At 51.0% G+C, this 19250-nt stretch overlaps 2 protein-coding genes across 5 annotated transcripts in view; one reads left to right on the plus strand and one right to left on the minus strand.

The window, feature by feature from the left end:
• On the minus strand, positions 1–13229 carry LOC142069692 (uncharacterized). 2 transcript variants are annotated; one of them, XM_075121695.1, is made up of 4 exons: positions 12927–13229; positions 4881–4962; positions 1076–1679; positions 1–539 (listed from the first exon to the last, which is right to left on the minus strand). In XM_075121695.1, exons 2-4 carry the CDS (start codon positions 4911–4913, stop codon positions 25–27), a joined length of 1152 nt encoding a protein of 383 aa, XP_074977796.1. In that variant the 5' UTR covers positions 4914–4962; positions 12927–13229; the 3' UTR covers positions 1–24. The 2 variants fall into 2 exon arrangements, with proteins under 2 accessions (XP_074977796.1, XP_074977797.1); XM_075121696.1 differs by lacking the exon at positions 4881–4962.
• The window catches only part of HACL2 (2-hydroxyacyl-CoA lyase 2), a 23249-nt gene continuing 17127 nt past the window's right edge, over positions 13129–19250 (plus strand). The window contains exons 1-2 of one of the 3 annotated variants that reach the window (XM_048834204.2): positions 13273–13341; positions 13806–13879. The gene's annotated coding sequence lies outside the window, so the exon portion shown is untranslated. Of the gene's footprint in view, positions 13342–13805; positions 13880–19250 lie in introns of all 3 variants that reach the window. The other 2 variants (XM_048834203.2, XM_048834205.2) reach the window with 2 other exon arrangements.

Below are 19250 nucleotides of genomic sequence, written 5' to 3' on the forward strand. Positions count from 1 at the left end.
TTTAAAAGTTTACAACTTTAAAATTTATTGAATGACAGCCTTCTTTTTTTTTGGGCAATCCTCTGTGGCGGAGTGGCTGGTTGGCCGGTGGCCCCCCCACCGCGTTCCTGGGCGTCTGGGTGTGGAGGCTATGGAACTTGGGGAGGAGGGCGGTTGGTTACACAGGGGCTGTAGTGGCAGTCTGTGCTCCAGCTGCCTTTGCTGCAGCTCAACCATACACTGGAGCATACTGGTTTGGTCCTCCAGCAGCCTCAGCATTGAATCCTGCCTCCTCTCATCACACTGCTGCCACATTTGAGCTTCAGCCCTGTCTTCAGCCCACCACTTACTCTCTTCAGCCCGCCACCTCTCCTCCCGGTCGTTTTGTGCTTTCCTGCACTCTGACATTATTTGCCTCCACGCATTCGTCTGTGCTCTGTCAGTGTGGGAGGACAGCATGAGCTCGGAGAACATTTCATCTCGAGTGAGTTTTTTTTTCTTTCTAAGCTTCACTAGCCTCTGGGAAGGAGAAGATCCTGTGATCATTGAAACACATGCAGCTGGTGGAGAAAAAAAAAGGGACAGCGGTATTTAAAAAGACACATTTTATAAAACAGTGGCTACGCTCTTTCAGGGTAAACCTTGCTGTTAACATTACATACATAGCACATGTGCTTTTGTTACAAGGTCACATGCTAACAGCGGGGAACATTTCTGTTTAGCCACAGGCAAACAGCCCAGCAGGAATGGGCTCCTCTGAGTGTCCCCTGAAGAAAAGCACTCTATTTCAACCAGGTGACCATGAATTATATCTCACTCTCCTGAGGATAACACAGAGAGATAAAGAACGGATGTTGTTTGAATGCCAGCAAACATACACTGCAATGCTTTGTTCTACAATGATTCCCGAGTACGTGTTACTGGCCTGGAGTGGTAAAGTGTCCTACCATGAAGGACGCAATAAGGCTTCCCTCCCCAGAGACCTTTTGCAAAGGCTTTGGGAGTACATCCAGGAGAGCCGCGAATGCCAGGGCAAAGTAATCCTTTCACATGCTTGCTTTTAAACCATGTATAGTATTTTAAAAGGTACACTCACCGGAGGTCCCTTCTCCACCTGCTGGGTCCAGGAGGCAGCCTTGGGTGGGTTCGGGGGGTACTGGCTCCAGGTCCAGGGTGAGAAACAGTTCCTGACTGTCAGGAAAACCGGTTTTTCCGCTTGCTTGCTGTGAGCTATCTACAACCTCATCATCATCATCTTCTTCTTCGTCCCCAAAACCTGCTTCCGTATTGCCTCCATCTCCATTGAAGGAGTCAAACAACACGGCTGGGGTAGTGGTGGCTGAACCCCCCAAAATGGCATGCAGCTCATCATAGAAGCGGCATGTTTGGGGCTCTGACCCAGAGCAGCCGTTCGCCTCTCTGGTTTTCTGGTAGGCTTGCCTCAGCTCCTTCAGTTTCACGCGGCACTGCTTCGGGTCCCTGTTATGGCCTCTGTCCTTCATGCCCTGGGAGATTTTGACAAAGGTTTTGGCATTTCGAAAACTGGAACAGAGTTCTGATAGCACGGATTCCTCTCCCCATACAGCGATCAGATCCCGTACCTCCCGTTCGGTCCATGCTGGAGCTCTTTTGCGATTCTGGGACTCCATCATGGTCACCTCTGCTGATGAGCTCTGCATGGTCACCTGCAGCTTGCCACGCTGGCCAAACAGGAAATGAGATTCAAAAGTTTGCGGTTCTTTTCCTGTCTACCTGGCCAGTGCATCTGAGTTGAGAGTGCTGTCCAGAGCGGTCACAATGGAGCACTCTGGGATAGCTCCCGGAGGCCAATACCGTCGAATTGTGTGCACAGTACCCCAAATTCGAGCCGGCAAGGCCGATTTAAGCGCTAATCCACTTGTCAGGGGTGGAGTAAGGAAATCGATTTTAAGAGCCCTTTAAGTCAAAATAAAGGGCTTCATCGTGTGGACGGGTGCAGGTTTACATCGATTTAATGCTGCTAAATTCGACCTAAAGTCCTAGTGTAGACCAGGGCTTAGAGACTAACAAATTTATTTGGGCATAAGCTTTTGTGGGCTAGAACCCACTTCATCAAATGCATGGAGTGGAAAATACAGTAGGCAGGTATAAATATACAGCACATGAAAAGATGGGAGTTGCTTTACCAAGTGGGGGGTCAGTGCTAATGAGGCCAATTCAGTCAAAGTGGATGTGGCCCATTCCCATCAGTTGACAAGAAGGTGTGAGTATCAACAGAAGGAAAATTATTTTTGTAGTGACCCAGCCACTCCCAGTCTTTATTCAGGCCTAATTTGATGGTGTTAAGTTTGCAAATTAATTCCAGTTCTGCAGTTTCGTGTTGAAGTCTGTTTTTGAAGTTTATTAGTCTTTAAGGTGCCACAAGGACTCCTCGTTGTTTTTACTGATACAGACTAACACGGCTACCCCTCTAAAACCCGTCACCATGCAAGGCACTGAATTTAGCCATATGAAGTGGAAATACATCAACATCATGAAAAAACTCGTGCAGAAACAGACAGACATCATCTTCCTTTCCAAATGCAAACAGATGGACACCATACCAAAAGGACTGAAGGTAAAAAATCCATTACAATCAACATACCATACAGTCTATGGTGAGGGATTGTGCCACACACTCTCAAAAAAACTGCGGAACCACCTGATCAACATCCTATACAGCAAACAGAAAAAGATCAAGAATGAACTCTCAAAACTGGAGACTCTCATAAAAAAACAACTTTCCACACAAACTTCCTTGTGGCTGGACTTTACAAAAACTAGACAAGCCATTTACAACACACACTTTGCTTCTCCACAGAGGAAAAAGGACACACAACTATCTAAACTCCTACATGCCACAAGGGGTCACAACAGTGGTACCCTTAACTCACCCAACAATATTGTTAATCTATCCAGTTATACTCTTAGCCCGGCAGAAGAGCCTGTCCTATCTCAGGGCCTCTCCTTCTGCCCCACCACCTTCACGAACATGATACCGTTCTGCAGTGACCTGGAATCCTACTTTCACCATCTCTGACTCAAGGAATATTTTCACCACACCACTGAGCAGCAAACTAATGCACAGAAACCTTCCTACCAACACTACAAGATTAAGGACTTCTCCTGATGGTTGAAACAACAGACTGGACTTCTACATAGAGTACTTCTGCTGACATGCACGAGCTGAAATTGTGGGAAAGCAGCATCACTTGCCCTATAACCTCAGCCGTGCAGAACACAGTGCCAACCACAGCCTCAGGAACAACTCTGACATTATAATCAAAAAGGCTGACAAAGGAGATGTTGTAGTCATCATGAATAGGTTGGAGTATGAATGAGAGGCTGCTAGGCAACTCTCTGACACCACATTCTACAGGCCTTTACCCTCTGATCCCACTGAGGGGTACCAAAAGAAACTGCACCATCTGCTCAAGAAACTCCCTAAAGGAGCACAGGAACAACTCTACACAGACACACCCCTAGAGCCCTGACCAGGGGTATTCTATCTGCTACCCAAGATCCATAAACCTGGGAATCCTGGATGCCCCATCATCTCAGGCATTGGCACCCTGACAGCAGGATTGTCTGGCTATGTGGACCCTCTCCTCAGGCCCTAAGCTACCAGCACTCCCAGCTATCTCCGAGACACCACTGACTTCCTAAGGAAACTACAATCCACTGAATGCATCCGATGAAGTGAGCTGTAGCTCACAAAAGCTTATGCTCAAATAAATGTGTTAGTCTCTAAGGTGTCACAAGTACTCCTTTTCTTTTTGCAAATACAGACTAACATGGCTGCTACTCTGAAACCAATATAATCCATTGGTGATCTTCCAGAAAACACCATCCTAGCCACTATGGATGTAGAAGCTCTTTATGCCAATATCCACACGAGGATGGACTACAAGCTATCAGCAACAGTATCCCAGATAATGTCATGGCAATCCTAGTGGCTGAGTTTTGTGACTTTGTCCTCACCCACAACTATTTCAGATTTGGAGACAATTTATACCTTCAAGTCAGCGGGACTGCTATGAGTACCCGCATGGCCCCACAGTATGCCAACATTTTTATGGCTGACTTACAACAACTCAGCTCTTGTCCCCTAGCACACCTGATATACTTGCACTACATTAATGACATCTTCCTCATCTGGACCCATGGGAAGGAGGCCTTTGAGGAATTCCACCTGGATTTCAACAATTTCCACCCCCATCAATCTCAGCCTGGACCAGTCCAACAAGAGATCCACTTCCTGGATACTACAGTACTAATAAGCGATGGTCACATAAACACCATCCTATACCGGAAACCTACTGACCGCTATGCCTACCTACATGCCTCCAGCTTTCATCCAGACCACACCACATGATCCATTGTCTACAGCCAAGCCCTACGATACAACCACATATGCTCCAACCCCTCTGACAGGGACAAACACCTACAAGATCTCTATCAGGCATTCTTAAAACTACAATACCCACCTGGGGAAGTGAAGAAACAGATTGACAGAGCCAGAAGGGTACCCAGAAGTCACCTACTACAGGACAGACCCAACAAAGAAAGTAACAGAATGCCATTAGCCATCACTTACAGCCCCCAACTAAAACCTCTCCAGCACATCATCAAGGATCTACAACCTATCCTGAAGGATGATCCCTCACTCTCACAGACCTTGGAAGACAGGCCAGTCCTCGCTTACAGACAGCCTCCAACCTGAAGCAAATACTCACCAGCAAGTACACACCACACAACAGAACCACTAACCCAGGAACCAACCCCTGCAACAAAGCCTGTTGCCAACTCTGTCCGCATACCTATTCAAGGGACATCATCATAGAACCCAACCACATCAGCCACATGATCAAGGGCTCACTCACCTGCACATCTACCAATGTGATACATGCCATCATATGTCAGCAATGCCCCTCTGCCATGTACATTGGCCAAACTGGACAGTCTCTACACAAAAGAATAAATGGACACAAATCAGACATCAAGAACTGTAACATTCAAAAACCAGTAGGAGAGCACTTCAATCTCCCTAGACACTCAATAACAGACTTAAAAGTCACCATTCTTTAACCAAAAAAACTTCAAAAACAGACTTCAACAAGAAACTGCAGAACTGGAATTAATTTGCAAACATTACGCCATCAAATTAGGCCTGAATAAAGACTCAGAGTGGCTGGGTTACTACAAAAGTAATTTTCCCTCTGTTGATATCCACCCCTTCTTGGCAACTGTTGGGAATGGGCTACATCCACCCTAATTGAATTGACCCCCCACTTGGTAAGACAACTCCCATCTTTTCATGTGCTGTATATTTATATCTGCCTACTGTATTTTCCACTCCATGCATCTGATGAAGTGGGTTATAGCCCACGAAAGCTTATGCCCAAATAAATATGTTAGATGCCACAAGGACTCCTTGTTGTTTTTACTGATACAGACTAACACAGCTACTTCTCTGAAACCAGTGAGGTGGAAAAGTTTGCAGATGATACATAATTACTCAAGGTAGTTAAATCTGTCAAAGTTTGACTCAGACTCACAATTTATCAGACCACTCTGTTTTATTAGCAAAGCTGCTCTGCTAATACATTTAGAAGTGAGCCCCCCGAGTGGGGCTTGTGTCTCTTAATTTATACAGCTTGCTGGAGAACAAGTTACAGAGAAGTTACAGACAAAAGAAGAAAAAGATTTTAGTCACCACCCTTCGAGATCCCTGAGACCAATCATGTATCTTCAATTACCTCCCACCCTTAACAATCTCCTTTAACAGCTTCCAGTTAACTTAACTAATTGCCCTTCACACCTTTCATTCTGATGGCTGCTTCTTAGACGTGCTGGCTCTATCTTAATTGCTTCTCCATTCAAAAGCTAACTGTCCCTATGTGTGTTCCCTCACATACTTTGTAACATGTTTTGGCATGCCCTCTCATATACAATGAATCCAGCATGTCCCCTTATACAACGTTATACTTATACAATGTTATACTTCCACAAATCCAAAACAGTTACAAAGGGATTTCACAAAACTGGGTGACTTGGCAACAAAATGGCAGATGAAATTCAATGTTAAATGCAAAGTAATGCACATGGCAAAATATAATCCCAACTATACATACAAAATGGTGCCTAAATTAGCTGTTACCATGAAGAAAGAGATCCTGGAATCATTTGCAGTACTCTGGAAGCACTCTGGAATCCTTCTCACTGTGCCTGTATCATCCTGAACTGCATTCTCCAGCTTCAGAAGACTTAAAAATTATCTCCAGTTATCAAGGGACAGACACAACTGAATAATGTAGCTGTCCTTAACATGCATCAAGACAATACCAGGGAACTAGATATAAATAAGACTGCTGATAGTTTCATCCAGAAAGCTACAGTGAGACATAATGTCTTTACTGGGATGTTATTGAAGACAACTTGTAGATGACGATTTTAATTTACTGTAATTCATGATAATGTATGTAGTTCATAACAATGTAATCATTATTAAAAATACCAATGATAGACACATCAACAACTAGAATATCAAAGAAGTGTATAAATATGCTGAAAATAGCCTCCCCCAAAACTGGCAGAGTGCCCTCTCACTCCAAACACACACATCTCTTCAAAAGCACCCACTGGAAAATACAAAAGTCAGTGCCTATGGGGCCATAAATTGCCTTCTGCTATGCAGGACTGTGACTCTGGGCAATGTGCAGGACATAGTGGATGGATTTGCAGCAATGGGATTCCCAAACTGTGGCGGGGTGATAGATGGACACATATCCCCATTTTGGCACCAGACCATCTTGCCACTGCGTACATCAACAGACAGGGTTACTTTTCTGTGGCTATGCAAGCACTGGTGGATCACCAGGTACGTTTCACTGACAATAAAGTGGGCTGGTCAGGGAAGGTGCATTATGCTCACATCTTTAAGGACAAACGACTGTTCAGAAAGCTACAAGTAGGGTCTTTCTTTCCTGACCAGCAAATTACCATTGGGGATGTTGAAATCCCAGCCTACCCTTGCTCCCCAGATCATGAAGCCGCCTCAATAGCAGCAAGGAATGATTCAACTTAAGGAAGTATGGGCTGGATGAATGCACTATAAGGTGGGTAGAAAGCTGGCTAGATTGTCGGGCTCAACGGGTAGTGATCAATGGCTCCATGTCTAGTTGGCAGCCAGTATCAAGTGGAGTGCCCCAAGGGTCGGTCCTGGGGCCGGTTTTGTTCAATATCTTCATAAATGATCTGGAGGATGGTGTGGATTGCACTCTCAGCAAATTTGCAGATGATACTAAACTGGGAGGAGTGGTAGATACGCTGGAGGGGAGGGATAGGATACAGAAGGACCTAGACAAATTGGAGGATTGGGCCAAAAGAAATCTGATGAGGTTCAATAAGGATAAGTGCAGGGTCCTGCACTTAGGACGGAAGAACCCAATGCACAGCTACAGACTAGGGACCGAATGGCTAGGCAGCAGTTCTGCGGAAAAGGACCTAGGGGTGACAGTGGACGAGAAGCTGGATATGAGTCAGCAGTGTGCTCTTGTTGCCAAGAAGGCCAATGGCATTTTGGGATGTATAAGTAGGGGCATAGCCAGCAGATCGAGGGACGTGATCGTTCCCCTCTATTCGACATTGGTGAGGCCTCATCTGGAGTACTGTGTCCAGTTTTGGGCCCCACACTTCAAGAAGGATGTGGATAAATTGGAGAGAGTCCAGCGAAGGGCAACAAAAATGATTAGGGGTCTGGAACACATGACTTATGAGGAGAGGCTGAGGGAGCTGGGATTGTTTAGCCTGCAGAAGAGAAGAATGAGGGGGGATTTGATAGCTGCTTTCAACTACCTGAAAGGGGGTTCCAAAGAGGATGGCTCTAGACTGTTCTCAATGGTAGCAGATGACAGAACGAGGAGTAATGGTCTCAAGCTGCAGTGGGGGAGGTTTAGATTGGATATTAGGAAAAACTTTTTCACTAAGAGGGTGGTGAAACACTGGAATGCGTTACCTAGGGAGGTGGTAGAATCTCCTTCCTTAGAGGTTTTTAAGGTCAGGCTTGACAAAGCCCTGGCTGGGATGATTTAACTGGGAATTGGTCCTGCTTCGAGCAGGGGGTTGGACTAGATGACCTTCTGGGGTCCCTTCCAACCCTGATATTCTATGATTCTATGAACTTACTGGTTCAGCAGGTGCAGAATGACAGTTGAAACTGCCTTTGGCCGTTTGAAGGGCCACTGCTGTTGTTTACTCACAATATCGGACTTCAGTGAGAAAAATATCCCAATGGTTCTAGCTTTCTGCTGTGTCCCGCATAATATACATGAAGCAAAGGGGGAAACATTTCCCCTGGGCTGGAGGGCGGAGGCGGAGCAGCTGTCTGCTATTAGAAGAGCTCGATGTGGAGCTACATGGCCAAGGGAGGCTTTGACAGATCTTTTAACAGTGAGCCAGAGTGGCGTGTGCTGTTGCAGTGTGTTCTACCTGGCCCTGCTCTTTTGTGGTCTGGTAGGAGCTGAGTGGCAATAGCTGTACACGCAGAAATATAACATTGTCAATGCACCTGTTAATTGTGTTTGTGACTGATCCTATGAGTTGTGTGACACTGTGCAGTAATGGGTAACTGGTGGCTTTCAGAACTGCCGAGCACTCAGCAGCATATGTTGTGAAATAATAAAGACGAATCGTGTTCCAAATAATATAATTTTATGTTGTAGCAAAATCAGTGCAAAAAATCCTGTGCAATTTAAAAACAAATACATTAAAAAGGTAATAAAACTCCCACATGGGAGCTGTGGGAGTGGTGCCTGAAGGCGCGAGGGCAGTGCACAGAGCCTCACTGGCCATCCATGAACCTAGGGGCTGTGGAGACCTGGTGGCCGCTTCCTGGGAACCCCACACCCACACCTGCACCCCAACCCCCTGCCCCATCCTGGAGCCCCCTCCCACATCCAAACTCCCTCCTGGAGCCTGCACCCCACAACCCCCCACACCCCAACCCCCTGCCACAGCCCTGAGCCCCCTCCTGCACCCCAAACCTCTCATCCCCGGCCTCAGCCCAGAGCCCACACCCCCAGACAGAGCCCTCCACCTCTCCTGCATCCCAACCCCCAGGCCCAACCTAGAGCCCTCTCCTGCACCCTGAACCCCTCATTTTTGGTCCCAACCGAAGCCTGCACTCCCAGCCCAGAGCCCATATCCACCCGCATCCCAACCCCCTATCCCAGTCCTGAGCCTGCTCCTGCACCCCAAACCCCTCATCCTCAGCCCCACCCCAGAACCCACATCCCCAGCCAGAGCCCGCACCCCCTTCTGCACTCCAAACCCCTCGGCCCCAGACTGGAGACCTCTCTTGCACCCCAGATGCCACAACCCTGGCCCCATCCCAGAGCCCGTACCCCCAGCAGGAGACCTCACCCCCCCACACCCCAACCTCCTGCCCCAGCCCAGAGCCCTCTCCCATACCCTGAACCTATACCTCCCCACACCCCAAATCCCTGCCCCAGCAAGCAGCCCTCTCCCCACGCCAACCCTCATCTCTGGCCTCACCCCAGAGCCTGCACCCCCAGCCAGAGCCCACACCCCTCCTGCACCCCAATTCCCTGCCCCAGTCCCAAGCCCCATCCCAGAGCACACACAACCTCCTGCATCCCAACCCCCTGTCCCATCCCTGAGCCCACTCCCACACTCCAAACCCCTTGACTTCAACCCAGAGCCTCCCCCTGCACCCCAAACCCCTTATCGCCAGCCCCACTGCAGAGCCTGCACCCTCAGCCAGAGCTCTCACTCTCTCTCACACCCCAACACCCTGCTCCAGCTTAGAACCCCTTCCAGCACCCTGAACCCCTCGTTTCTGGCCCCACCACAAACCCCGCATGGCCAGCTGGCACTGTCACCCCCTCCCGCAACCCAACCCCCTACCCCAGCCCAGTGAAAGTGAGTGAGGGTGGTGGAGAACAAGCAACAGAAGAAGGGGAGCTGGAGTGAGTGGGGGTGTGGCCTCATAGATGGGGCGGGCCACAGGCGGGGCCTCAGGGAAGGGATGGGGCAGGGCAAGGGTGTTCGGTTTTGTGCCATTAGAAAGTTGGCAACCATAGTTCCTGGGGCTTGGACTGTTGGGTAGCGGTACCTGCAGCCCATGTACAGCGGGAAGAAGATCGTTCTCAGCTCTAACTATTCTCCCAGTACCCGCCTCCCTCAGTTCAACACCCCATTCCTGCCCTGAAACCTACCCACGCTTTTTGTACCACCTCAGCTCTACTCCCCCACTATATCCCCTCACTGTATTGCCTCATTTCTATACCCCATCTCCCCTCATCTCTACACCCCCACTGTAACCCCCTCATTTCTACACCCCCTCCCCTCTCAGCTCTACTCCCCCACTGTACCCCCCTCATTTCTACACCCCATCCCCCTCAGCTCTACTCCCCCATTTTATCCACCTAATTTCCACTCGCCATCCCCCCTCACTGTACTCCCCTCATTTCTACACCCCACCCCTACTCAGCTCTACTCCCCTCATTTCTACACCCGGTCCCCCTCAGCTCTACTCCCCCACTGTATCCACCTCATTTCTACACCCCATCCCCCCTCACTGTACTCCCCTCATTTCTACACCCCACCCCTACTCAGCTCTACTCCCCGACTGTACTCCCTTCATTTCCACACCTCATTAGCCTCCGCTCTACTCTCCCACTGTATCCACCTCATTTCTGCACCCCCATCCTCCCTCACTGTACTCCCCTCATTTCTACACCTGATCCCTACTCAGCTATTCTCCCCCACTGTATTCCACACATTTCTACACCCCATCCCCCTCAGCTCTACTCCTCCACTGTATCGACCTCATTTCTACACCCCCATCCCCCTTCACTGTACTCCCCTAATTTCTACACCCCATCCCTTTCAGTTCTATTCCCCCACTCTATCTCTCTCATTTCTGCACCCCAAGAGTTCTACTCCCCCACTCTAGCCCTCTGATTTCTACACCCCATCCCCTTCAGCTCTTCTCCCCTCATTTCTACACCCCAACCCTACTCAGCTCTATTCGCTCACTGTACCATCCTCATTTCTACACCCCATCCCTCTCAGCTCTACTCCCCCATTGTATCCACCTCATTTCTACACCCTATCCCCCTTCACTGTACTCCCCTCATTTCTACACCCCATCCCCTTCAGCTCTACTCCCCTATTGTACCTCCCTCATTTCTACACCCCACTGTTACTCAGCTCTACTCTCCTACTGTACCCCCTCATTTCTACATCCCATCCTCCCAGAGCTCTACTCCCCCACTGTAATCCCCTCATTTCTACACTCCATTCCCCCTTAGTTTTACTCCTCCACTGTATCCCCAGTCAATATGGGGATAGTTGAAATCCCCCTTTATTATTGCTCCTTAAGACTGCTCCTAATTGAACATCTTCAGCTCCAGCCAGACCTTGGAGGAGTCAGATTACCTAGCCTAGCCACTGTGTCCTTGTTTGCCAAGGACTGCAGCCATCAGGCCCCTAGGCTGAGACCCCCAACCGACCCCAGCTTGTTTCACAAGGGTCGCTCCAAAACTGGGCTGGATGGGAATATGGATTTCTTACCACATTCCTCAGTGAATGCTTTCACTACAGAACCTGGACCACATACTGACTGAGGAATGGACAGCTAAGTCAGCCAGGCCCACAGGATAAGTGTTAGTAATTTTATTTATTATGATAACAAAGCCCTAGCTGGGCTGACACTGGCTGCTCTGAGCATAGGCGCTGACTCCGTGGGTGATCTAGGGCTAGAGCACCCACAGGGGAAAACTGGTGGGTGCTTAGCAAACACCGGCAGCTCCCTGCCCCGCCCCAGATCACCTCCACCTCCACCTCCTCCCCTGAGCGTGCGGCGTGTCCGCTTTTTCCCCCTACCTCCCAGGAACTGCGGCCAATGGGAGCTGCTGGGCCAGTGCCTGAGAGTAGCAGTGAGCGGAGACCACACCAACCACCCACCTAGGAGCTGCTGCTAGAGGGGTGTGCGAGTCGCTTTCGGGAGCTGCCCGAGGTAAGTGCCGCACCCCTCTCCTGCACCCCAACTCCCTGTCCCATCCCAGAGCCTGCACCCCCTCCTGCACCCCAACCCCCTGCCCCAACCCAGAGCCCACCCCCAAACTCCCTCCCAGAGCCCGCACCCCCTCCTGCACCCCAACCCCCTGTCCCAGCCCAGAGCCCACCCCCAAACTCCCTCCCAGAGCCCGCACCCCCTCCTGCACCCCAACCCCCTGCCCCAACCCAGAGCCCACCCCCAAACTCCCTCCCAGAGCCCGCAACCCCTCCTGTACCCCAACCTCCTGCCCCAGCCCAGAGCCCACCCCCAAACTCCCTCCCAGAGCCCGCACCCCCTCCTGCACCCCAATCCCCTGTCCCAGCCCAGAGCCCACCCCCAAACTCCCTCCCAGAGCCCGCACCCCCTCCTGCACCCCAACCCCCTGTCCCAGCCCAGAGCCCACCCCCAAACTCCCTCCCAGAGCCCGCACCCCCTCCTGTACCCCAACCCCCTGCCCCAGCCCAGAGCCCACCCCCAAACTCCCTCCCAGAGCCCGCACCCCCTCCTGCACCCCAACCCCCTGCCCCAGCCCAGAGCCCACCCCCAAACTCCCTCCCAGAGCCCGCACCCCCTCCTGTACCCCAACCCCCTGTCCCAGCCCAGAGCCCACCCCCAAACTCCCTCCCAGAGCCCGCACCCCCTCCTGCACCCCAACCCCCTGCCCCAGCCCAGAGCCCACCCCCAAACTCCCTCCCCGAGCCCGCACCCCCTCCTGCACCCCAACCCCCTGCCCCAGCCCAGAGCCCGCCCCCAAACTCCCTCCCGGAGCCTTGGGAAGGTGTGTGGGGGACGGGGCGGGGCGGGGCTTGGACCCACTCTGGGCACCACCAAAAGCCGTACGAACCTGCCAGCCCTGTGCGCCGGCTGGGAGGCGAGAGGGACCCAGTCACCGACCCCATCGCGGTGGGGGGGAGGGAGACACCCAGTGAGTGACACCGTCGCCAAGGCGACGCTCTGGGGCGGTTGACGGGTCACTGACTCCGCCCCCGGGGCTACCCACGCGCAGTCGGACTCCGCGAGTTTCCACCCCGCTCGCGCCGGGCCGCTGCCGCCGGCACCCGCCCATCTTAGCCACGTGACCCCCTCCCCGTCCCCCTCCCCCGGAGGCAAGAGGCCCTTCGGCCCGGCAGGGCAGAAGCGGGGGTCACGTGAGAGGAGGCGTTCCGGCGTCGTCAGGAGAGGCCGCGCGTGCGCCCGGACCCGGACCCGAACCCGAACCCGAGCCCGAGGCTCGCCGGCTTCCGTTCGCTGCGGGCCCGGTACGTGGAGCTGCCGGTGGGGGGCGGGAGGGTCGCCAGCGAGGGGCCCCGGAGGGGCGGGGCGGGGCCGCGGGCGGGACTTCGCTGGGGCGGGGCGGGCAGACTCGGTGGCTGGGGCCGTCCCTTCCCCCGCCGCCTGCGGGGGGAACGAGAGCCGGGGAGCCTAGGGCGAGAGCTGGGCGCCCCCAGGGGAGCCTGCGGGGAGGTGTGACGAGGCCTGGGCCAGCCCCCCCCGCTCCCCCCGGCTCTGCCCCGGTCCCGCGCCTGCCCACGTCCTCAGCCCCACTGCCGGCCCCCCCTGCAGCCCCCTTGTCTCTGTCCCTGTCCCCCCTGGAGCTGCGGGGCCCCGGACAGGGGGAAGCGGGGTGCGACCCTCGCAAGTTTGGGGGCTGCTGGGCTAGAGCCTAGAAAGGGGGGGGGGGGGTGCAGCGTGGGCCCGTGTGGGAGGGGTCACCTTTAAAAAGGTGGTGGCAAGGAGGAGGGAGAAAAGTTCTTCTCCTGCACCTCTGAGGATAGGACACACAGCAACCGGCTTAAGGTAAACTGTCTCGCGGCCTGCCAGCGGATTATCCTGATGGGCCGCAGGTTGCCCACCACTGACCGAGTGGCTGGAAGTTAAAGCCAGACAAGGTCAAATTAGAAATGAGGAAGAAATTTCACAGTGCAGGTGATTAAGCATAAGAACAAACTATCACGGGAAGTGGTGGATTCTCCAGGTCTTGATGCCCAACACAGTTACTGGGCTCACACTTGGGTTACTGGGTGGAATTCTCTGTCCTGTGCTATCAGGAGGTCAGACTAGCTGATCTAATGTCCCTTCTGGCCTTAAACTCTATGAATCTATGTTAGAGATGAATGTAGGGTCCCTTTTGAAGGCTAGGATTCTATTCATATCCCCCCCACGAGAGGATACAGCACTTGCTTTAGCTTTCTCAGTCTTCCTGATACTAATTACCAGAGCGAAGGGGGAACTGCAATGGTAGGAAAAGGCATGAATGTAGCCAAAATAACTTTCAGGTTTAATGTCTCACAAACTACCAAGGCTTCCTGGTGGTCTACTGGGTTCATATGACCACCCGTCACCTTCCATTCCTTAAGACCTTTTCTTCGCATGCATCAGCCTTAGTCATAAAGGCCCCACAGGCCAAATTCTCTCTTCACTTTTGTAGCTCTTGGTGGTAACTGCAAACCCACTGAAGGTAAATAGGCTGCACAGGTGTCAGTGAGGACTGAATTTGGCCTGCCCAGCCACGTACTAGTGACAGTACATGAAAAGGAAAAAGTCCAGTTTGATTCTCCCACCTCTGGGGTCAACAGGTCAGAAAACAACATTTTTACTTGCAAGGTGAGCAAGCTTGCTCTGAAGTCACTGGGAGATAACGGTCAAAATGCCATATTTACAGATTAGAGATGGACTTTGTATTTACACAGTTAGGATTATAGAATTCAGGGATTGCAAAGGTTCCTGCAGCACTAACTCAGCTCAGGGATAGAGTAGTTACCAGCAATGCTGCAGTGATGTTTCATGTGAACAAGCAAGGAGGAACCAGTTTCAGCCATCTGTGCTAAGAGGTTGTGGCTCTGTGGGAGTGGTGCTCAGTACACCAAATTTATCCTACAGGTCTCAATGTCACAGATCAGTTGAGTGGACATTTACACAATCAGCATGAGTGGCCTCTCAGGCACTCTGTAGCAAGCAATATCTTCTCCTGATGGAGGTATCCAGACATGCACCTATTTGCAACAAGACAACTCCAAATCTCAGTGGTTTTGCCTCAGCTCAGGAGCAGGTGGCCAGTTTGTCTTGGATGCATTCCTTCTAGGCTGGAGAGTAGGTCTCTGTGCATTTCCCACTTCCAGTTCTTCCAATTCAGAGAGCTCTCAGGAAAAATCAAACAAGACAAAACCATAATTATTCTGATTGCCCTGGCCTGGGCAAGATAAGTGGTTTTCAGATCAACTGCAGGAGTTTACCAGCCTCTCCTAGTAATTCCAGTCCTATTGACTCTGCAGAGAGGTTGGATTTGCCATAGAGATTCATATTTTCTCCTTTTTGACAGCATGGCTCATTGGACTTTGACACATCTGGAACTCTCCTGGTCTTAAGAATCATAGCAGATTAGGGTTGGAAGAGACCTCAGGAGGTCATCTAGTCCAACCCCCTGCTCAAAGCAGGGCCAGCCCCAACTAAATCATCCCAGCCAGGGTGTTGTCAAGCTGGGCCTTAAAAACCTCTAAGGATGGCGATTCCACCACCTCCCTAGGTAACCCATTCCAGTGCTTCACCACCCTCCTAGTGAAATAGTTTTCCCTAATAGCCAACCTACACCTCCCCCACTGCAACTTGAGACCATTGCTTCTTGTTCTGTCATCTGCCACCACTGAGAACAGCCTAGCTCCATCCTCTTTGGAACCCCCTGTGATGGGTATGATCACAGAAACCTGTTTGGGACTGTCACCTGATGTGCTGAGATTACCTCGGAGCCGGTTTTCTCTGCCAGTTTGGGCCTCCAAAACCCTGCCTTGAGCCAGACACCAGTTTGGTTCAACACAGACCCAGGGTCTGAACCACATTTCCCAAAGCTGCAGACTTAACTGAAAACAGCTTAAGAAGTGCTCCTGTCTCCAGCACCCAGACACCCAACTCCCAAATGAAATCATGGAATCCAAACCCCAAATGAATCCATTTTACTCTATATAAAGCTTATACAGAGTAAACTCAAATTGTCCACCCTCTATAACACTGATAGAGAGAGATGCACAGCTGTTTGCTCCCCCAGGTATTACTTACTTACTCTGGGTTAATAATCAAAACAGTATAAAAAGTAGGATTTAAGTGGTTCCAGGTAATAGACAGAACAAAGTAAGTTACCAAGCAAAATAAAACAAAGCATGCAAGTCTAAGCCTAATACATTAAGAAACTGATTACAGATAAAATCCTGCCCTCAGATGTTCCAATTAGCTTCTTTCACAGTCTGGACTCCTTCATAGTCTGGGCCCAATTCTTTCTCCTGGTACAGTCCTTGGTAGCTCCAGCTCAGGTGGTAACTAGGGGATGTCTCATGACTGGAGCCTCCTTTGTTCTGTTCCACCCCCTTATATAGCTTTGGCACAAGATAGAAATCTTTTGTCTCTCTGGGTCCCCACCCCTCCTTCTAAGTGGAAAAGCACCAGGTTTAAGGTGGATTCCAGTACCAAGAGACTGGGTCACTTGTCTTGTGAGACCCCGAGCATTCATTCTTCCTGGCCTGACCCACAGGAAGTAAACAGAGCCATTTACCAATTGTCCAAGTTGATGGGAGCCATCAAGATTCCAAACCACCATTAATGGCCCACACGTTGCATAATTACAAGAGGAGCTCAGAGTTATTTCTTTTTCTCGTTTCAGATACAAGAATGATACATTTATACAAATAGGATGACCACACTCAATTATAAACTTTGTAATGATACCTTACAAGAGACCTTTTGCATGAAGCATATTCCAGTAACATTGTATTCACACTCATTAGCATATTTTCATAAAGTCATATGAGTGCAACATCAGCTCCCCGCCCCCCCCTTTTCAGGTAGTTGAAGGCTGCTATCAAATCCCCCCCTCACTCTCCTCTTCTGCAGGCGAAATAAGACAAGTTCCCTAATCATTTTCATTGCCCTCCACTGGTCTGTCCAATTTGTCCATTCTTTCTGTAGTGGGGGTCCCAAAACTGGACACAGTACTCCAGATGTGGCCTCACCAGTGCCTAATAGAGGGGAATAATCACTTCCCTTGATCTGCTGGCAGTGCTCCTACTAATGCAGCCCAATATGTCCTTAGCCTTCTTGGCAACAAGGGCACACTGTTGACTCATATCCAGCTTCTCATCCACTGTAATCCCCAGGTCCTTTTCTGCAGAATTGCTGCTTAGTCAGTGGGTCCCCAGCCTGTAGCAGCGCCTAGGATTCTTTGATCCTTGTTGAACCTCATCAGATTTCTTTTGACCCAATCCTCCATTTTGTCTAGGTCACTCTGGACCCTATCCCTACCCTCCAGCATATTTACCTCTCCCCCCAGCTTAGTGTCATCTGCAAGCTTGCTGAGGGTGCAATCCATCCCATCCTCCCGATTAATGTTAATGACTATGTTGAAAAAAAAACTACCCCTGGGACACTCCGCTTGATCCCGGCTGCCAATTAGACATTGAGTCGTTGATCACTACCCGTTGAGCCTGACAATCTAGCCAGCTTTCTGTCCACCTCATAGTCCATTCATCCAGTCTGTACTTTAAGTGGGGCAGGAGGTTCCACTAAACTCCAGGAAACATTCAGCTTGTCAGTGTTAGGATCATAAGTTGAAAAGGGTCTCCATGTGGGCATCTAGCAAGGATAAACCCAGATTCAGCTTCTCTTCAATCCACATTGGAGTGCTTGCACCATCTCTCCATACAGTTAGTAGCATCTCACAGTTCTTGCTGCTCGTCATGCATTGGTTGGACAAAGGACTGTGTTCAGCCACAATTTAGTTAAGACGTTTCTGAAGAGGTTAATGAATGTCTACCCTCTGCTTAGGGAGCCCACACTGATGTGGAACCTCAGTCTTGTACTAACTCAGCTCCCCCCATACACACACAGCCCCTGGTGCTCTCCTGAGCCTCTTTCAGTTAAGAAACTATGAAGACTGAGTGAGCTGCAGGCTCTCATGGTTGCCTTATATGGTCATTCACAAAAATAAAGTGTCTGTCCTCCAGCCATATTGCTCCCCAAGCTAGACACAAAATGCCATCTTAACCAGTCCATAAACTTGCCCATATTTTCCCCTAGACCTTGCTCTCCCTCAGCTAAGCTGCTCACCTTGGATGCTAAGAAGTCATTTGGCTTTCTATTAGAATAGCTCTAAGGAGTATAGGGATTCACCTAGACTCTGTCTCTTACGGCATGTCACGGGGTCACTCACCACACTGATGCCTCCTGCTAGGCGTTTTGGGAATTAGCTCAGGCCCCGTGGGTGAACCGGGTGGTGGTGGCTCTCCTGTCTTTGCCTCCACCTGCAGACCCATTATGGCTCCTTTCTCTCAGCGTCTGCTTCGTGGCACAGTCCTCTGGCCATGTCACCATCCGGTTTCCGCCTCTTCTGGGGGGAGTCCTCCAACAAGAGTTCAGCCACCCCTCTCAACTGCTTGGCAGTCCACAGCTGGGCTGCTCCTTCAGCAGCTGGCAGGGAGGGGGGGACAGGTCTGCCCACTACTCCAGGCCCCGGGACCCTGCAAACAGCAGCTTCCTGCTGCCTCTTCCTTCCAGCTCACTGTCTCTATTCCCTGGGCCACTTCTCCACAGCCTCAGTTCCTTCTGCTCCTGCCTCAGGGCAAAGGAGCTGGTGCCACTTCCCAGGGCCTCAAGCCTGTAAGTCCTGGCAGCCCACCAGGAGCCCTCTAGGAAACCAGTCTTCTCCCTAGGGCTCCCTGCAGCAGACTCACAGCGGACTCACTTCTTTTTATATGGGCCGGCTGAGCCCTGATTGGCTGGTCCAGCTGCTGTCCTAATTGGCTGTTTCCCCTGCAGCCTTTCCTTGGGTTGCTTGCCCCTCAGCCTCCCTAGGCAGGTTTTAACCCTCTCAGGGCCAGTCCTGTTGGGATCCAGGAAGTGGGCGGGCACCCCGTCACATGGGGAAAAGAGAAACAATCAGGCACTCACTTCCCAATGCCTTTCCAAATAGATTAGACTCTGTAATGAGGAGCATTATAAACACGCCTGTGTTCCTCTTCCACAAGGGCACACTTGACTAGGGCGAAGGCTGCTTCCATGGCCTGCCTTATGCATATTCCTGTATTGGAGAACTTCAGAGCTGCCACCTGGTGCTCAGCACATGCTTTCCCTGGATTTTGCAGCTACGTTGGCTGCTGAGTTTGGTGAGGCAGCACTGCAGTTCTTA

The sequence above is a fragment of the Caretta caretta genome, chromosome 20 (genome assembly GCF_965140235.1).
Source record: "Caretta caretta isolate rCarCar2 chromosome 20, rCarCar1.hap1, whole genome shotgun sequence".
Taxonomy (NCBI): Eukaryota; Metazoa; Chordata; order Testudines; family Cheloniidae; genus Caretta; species Caretta caretta.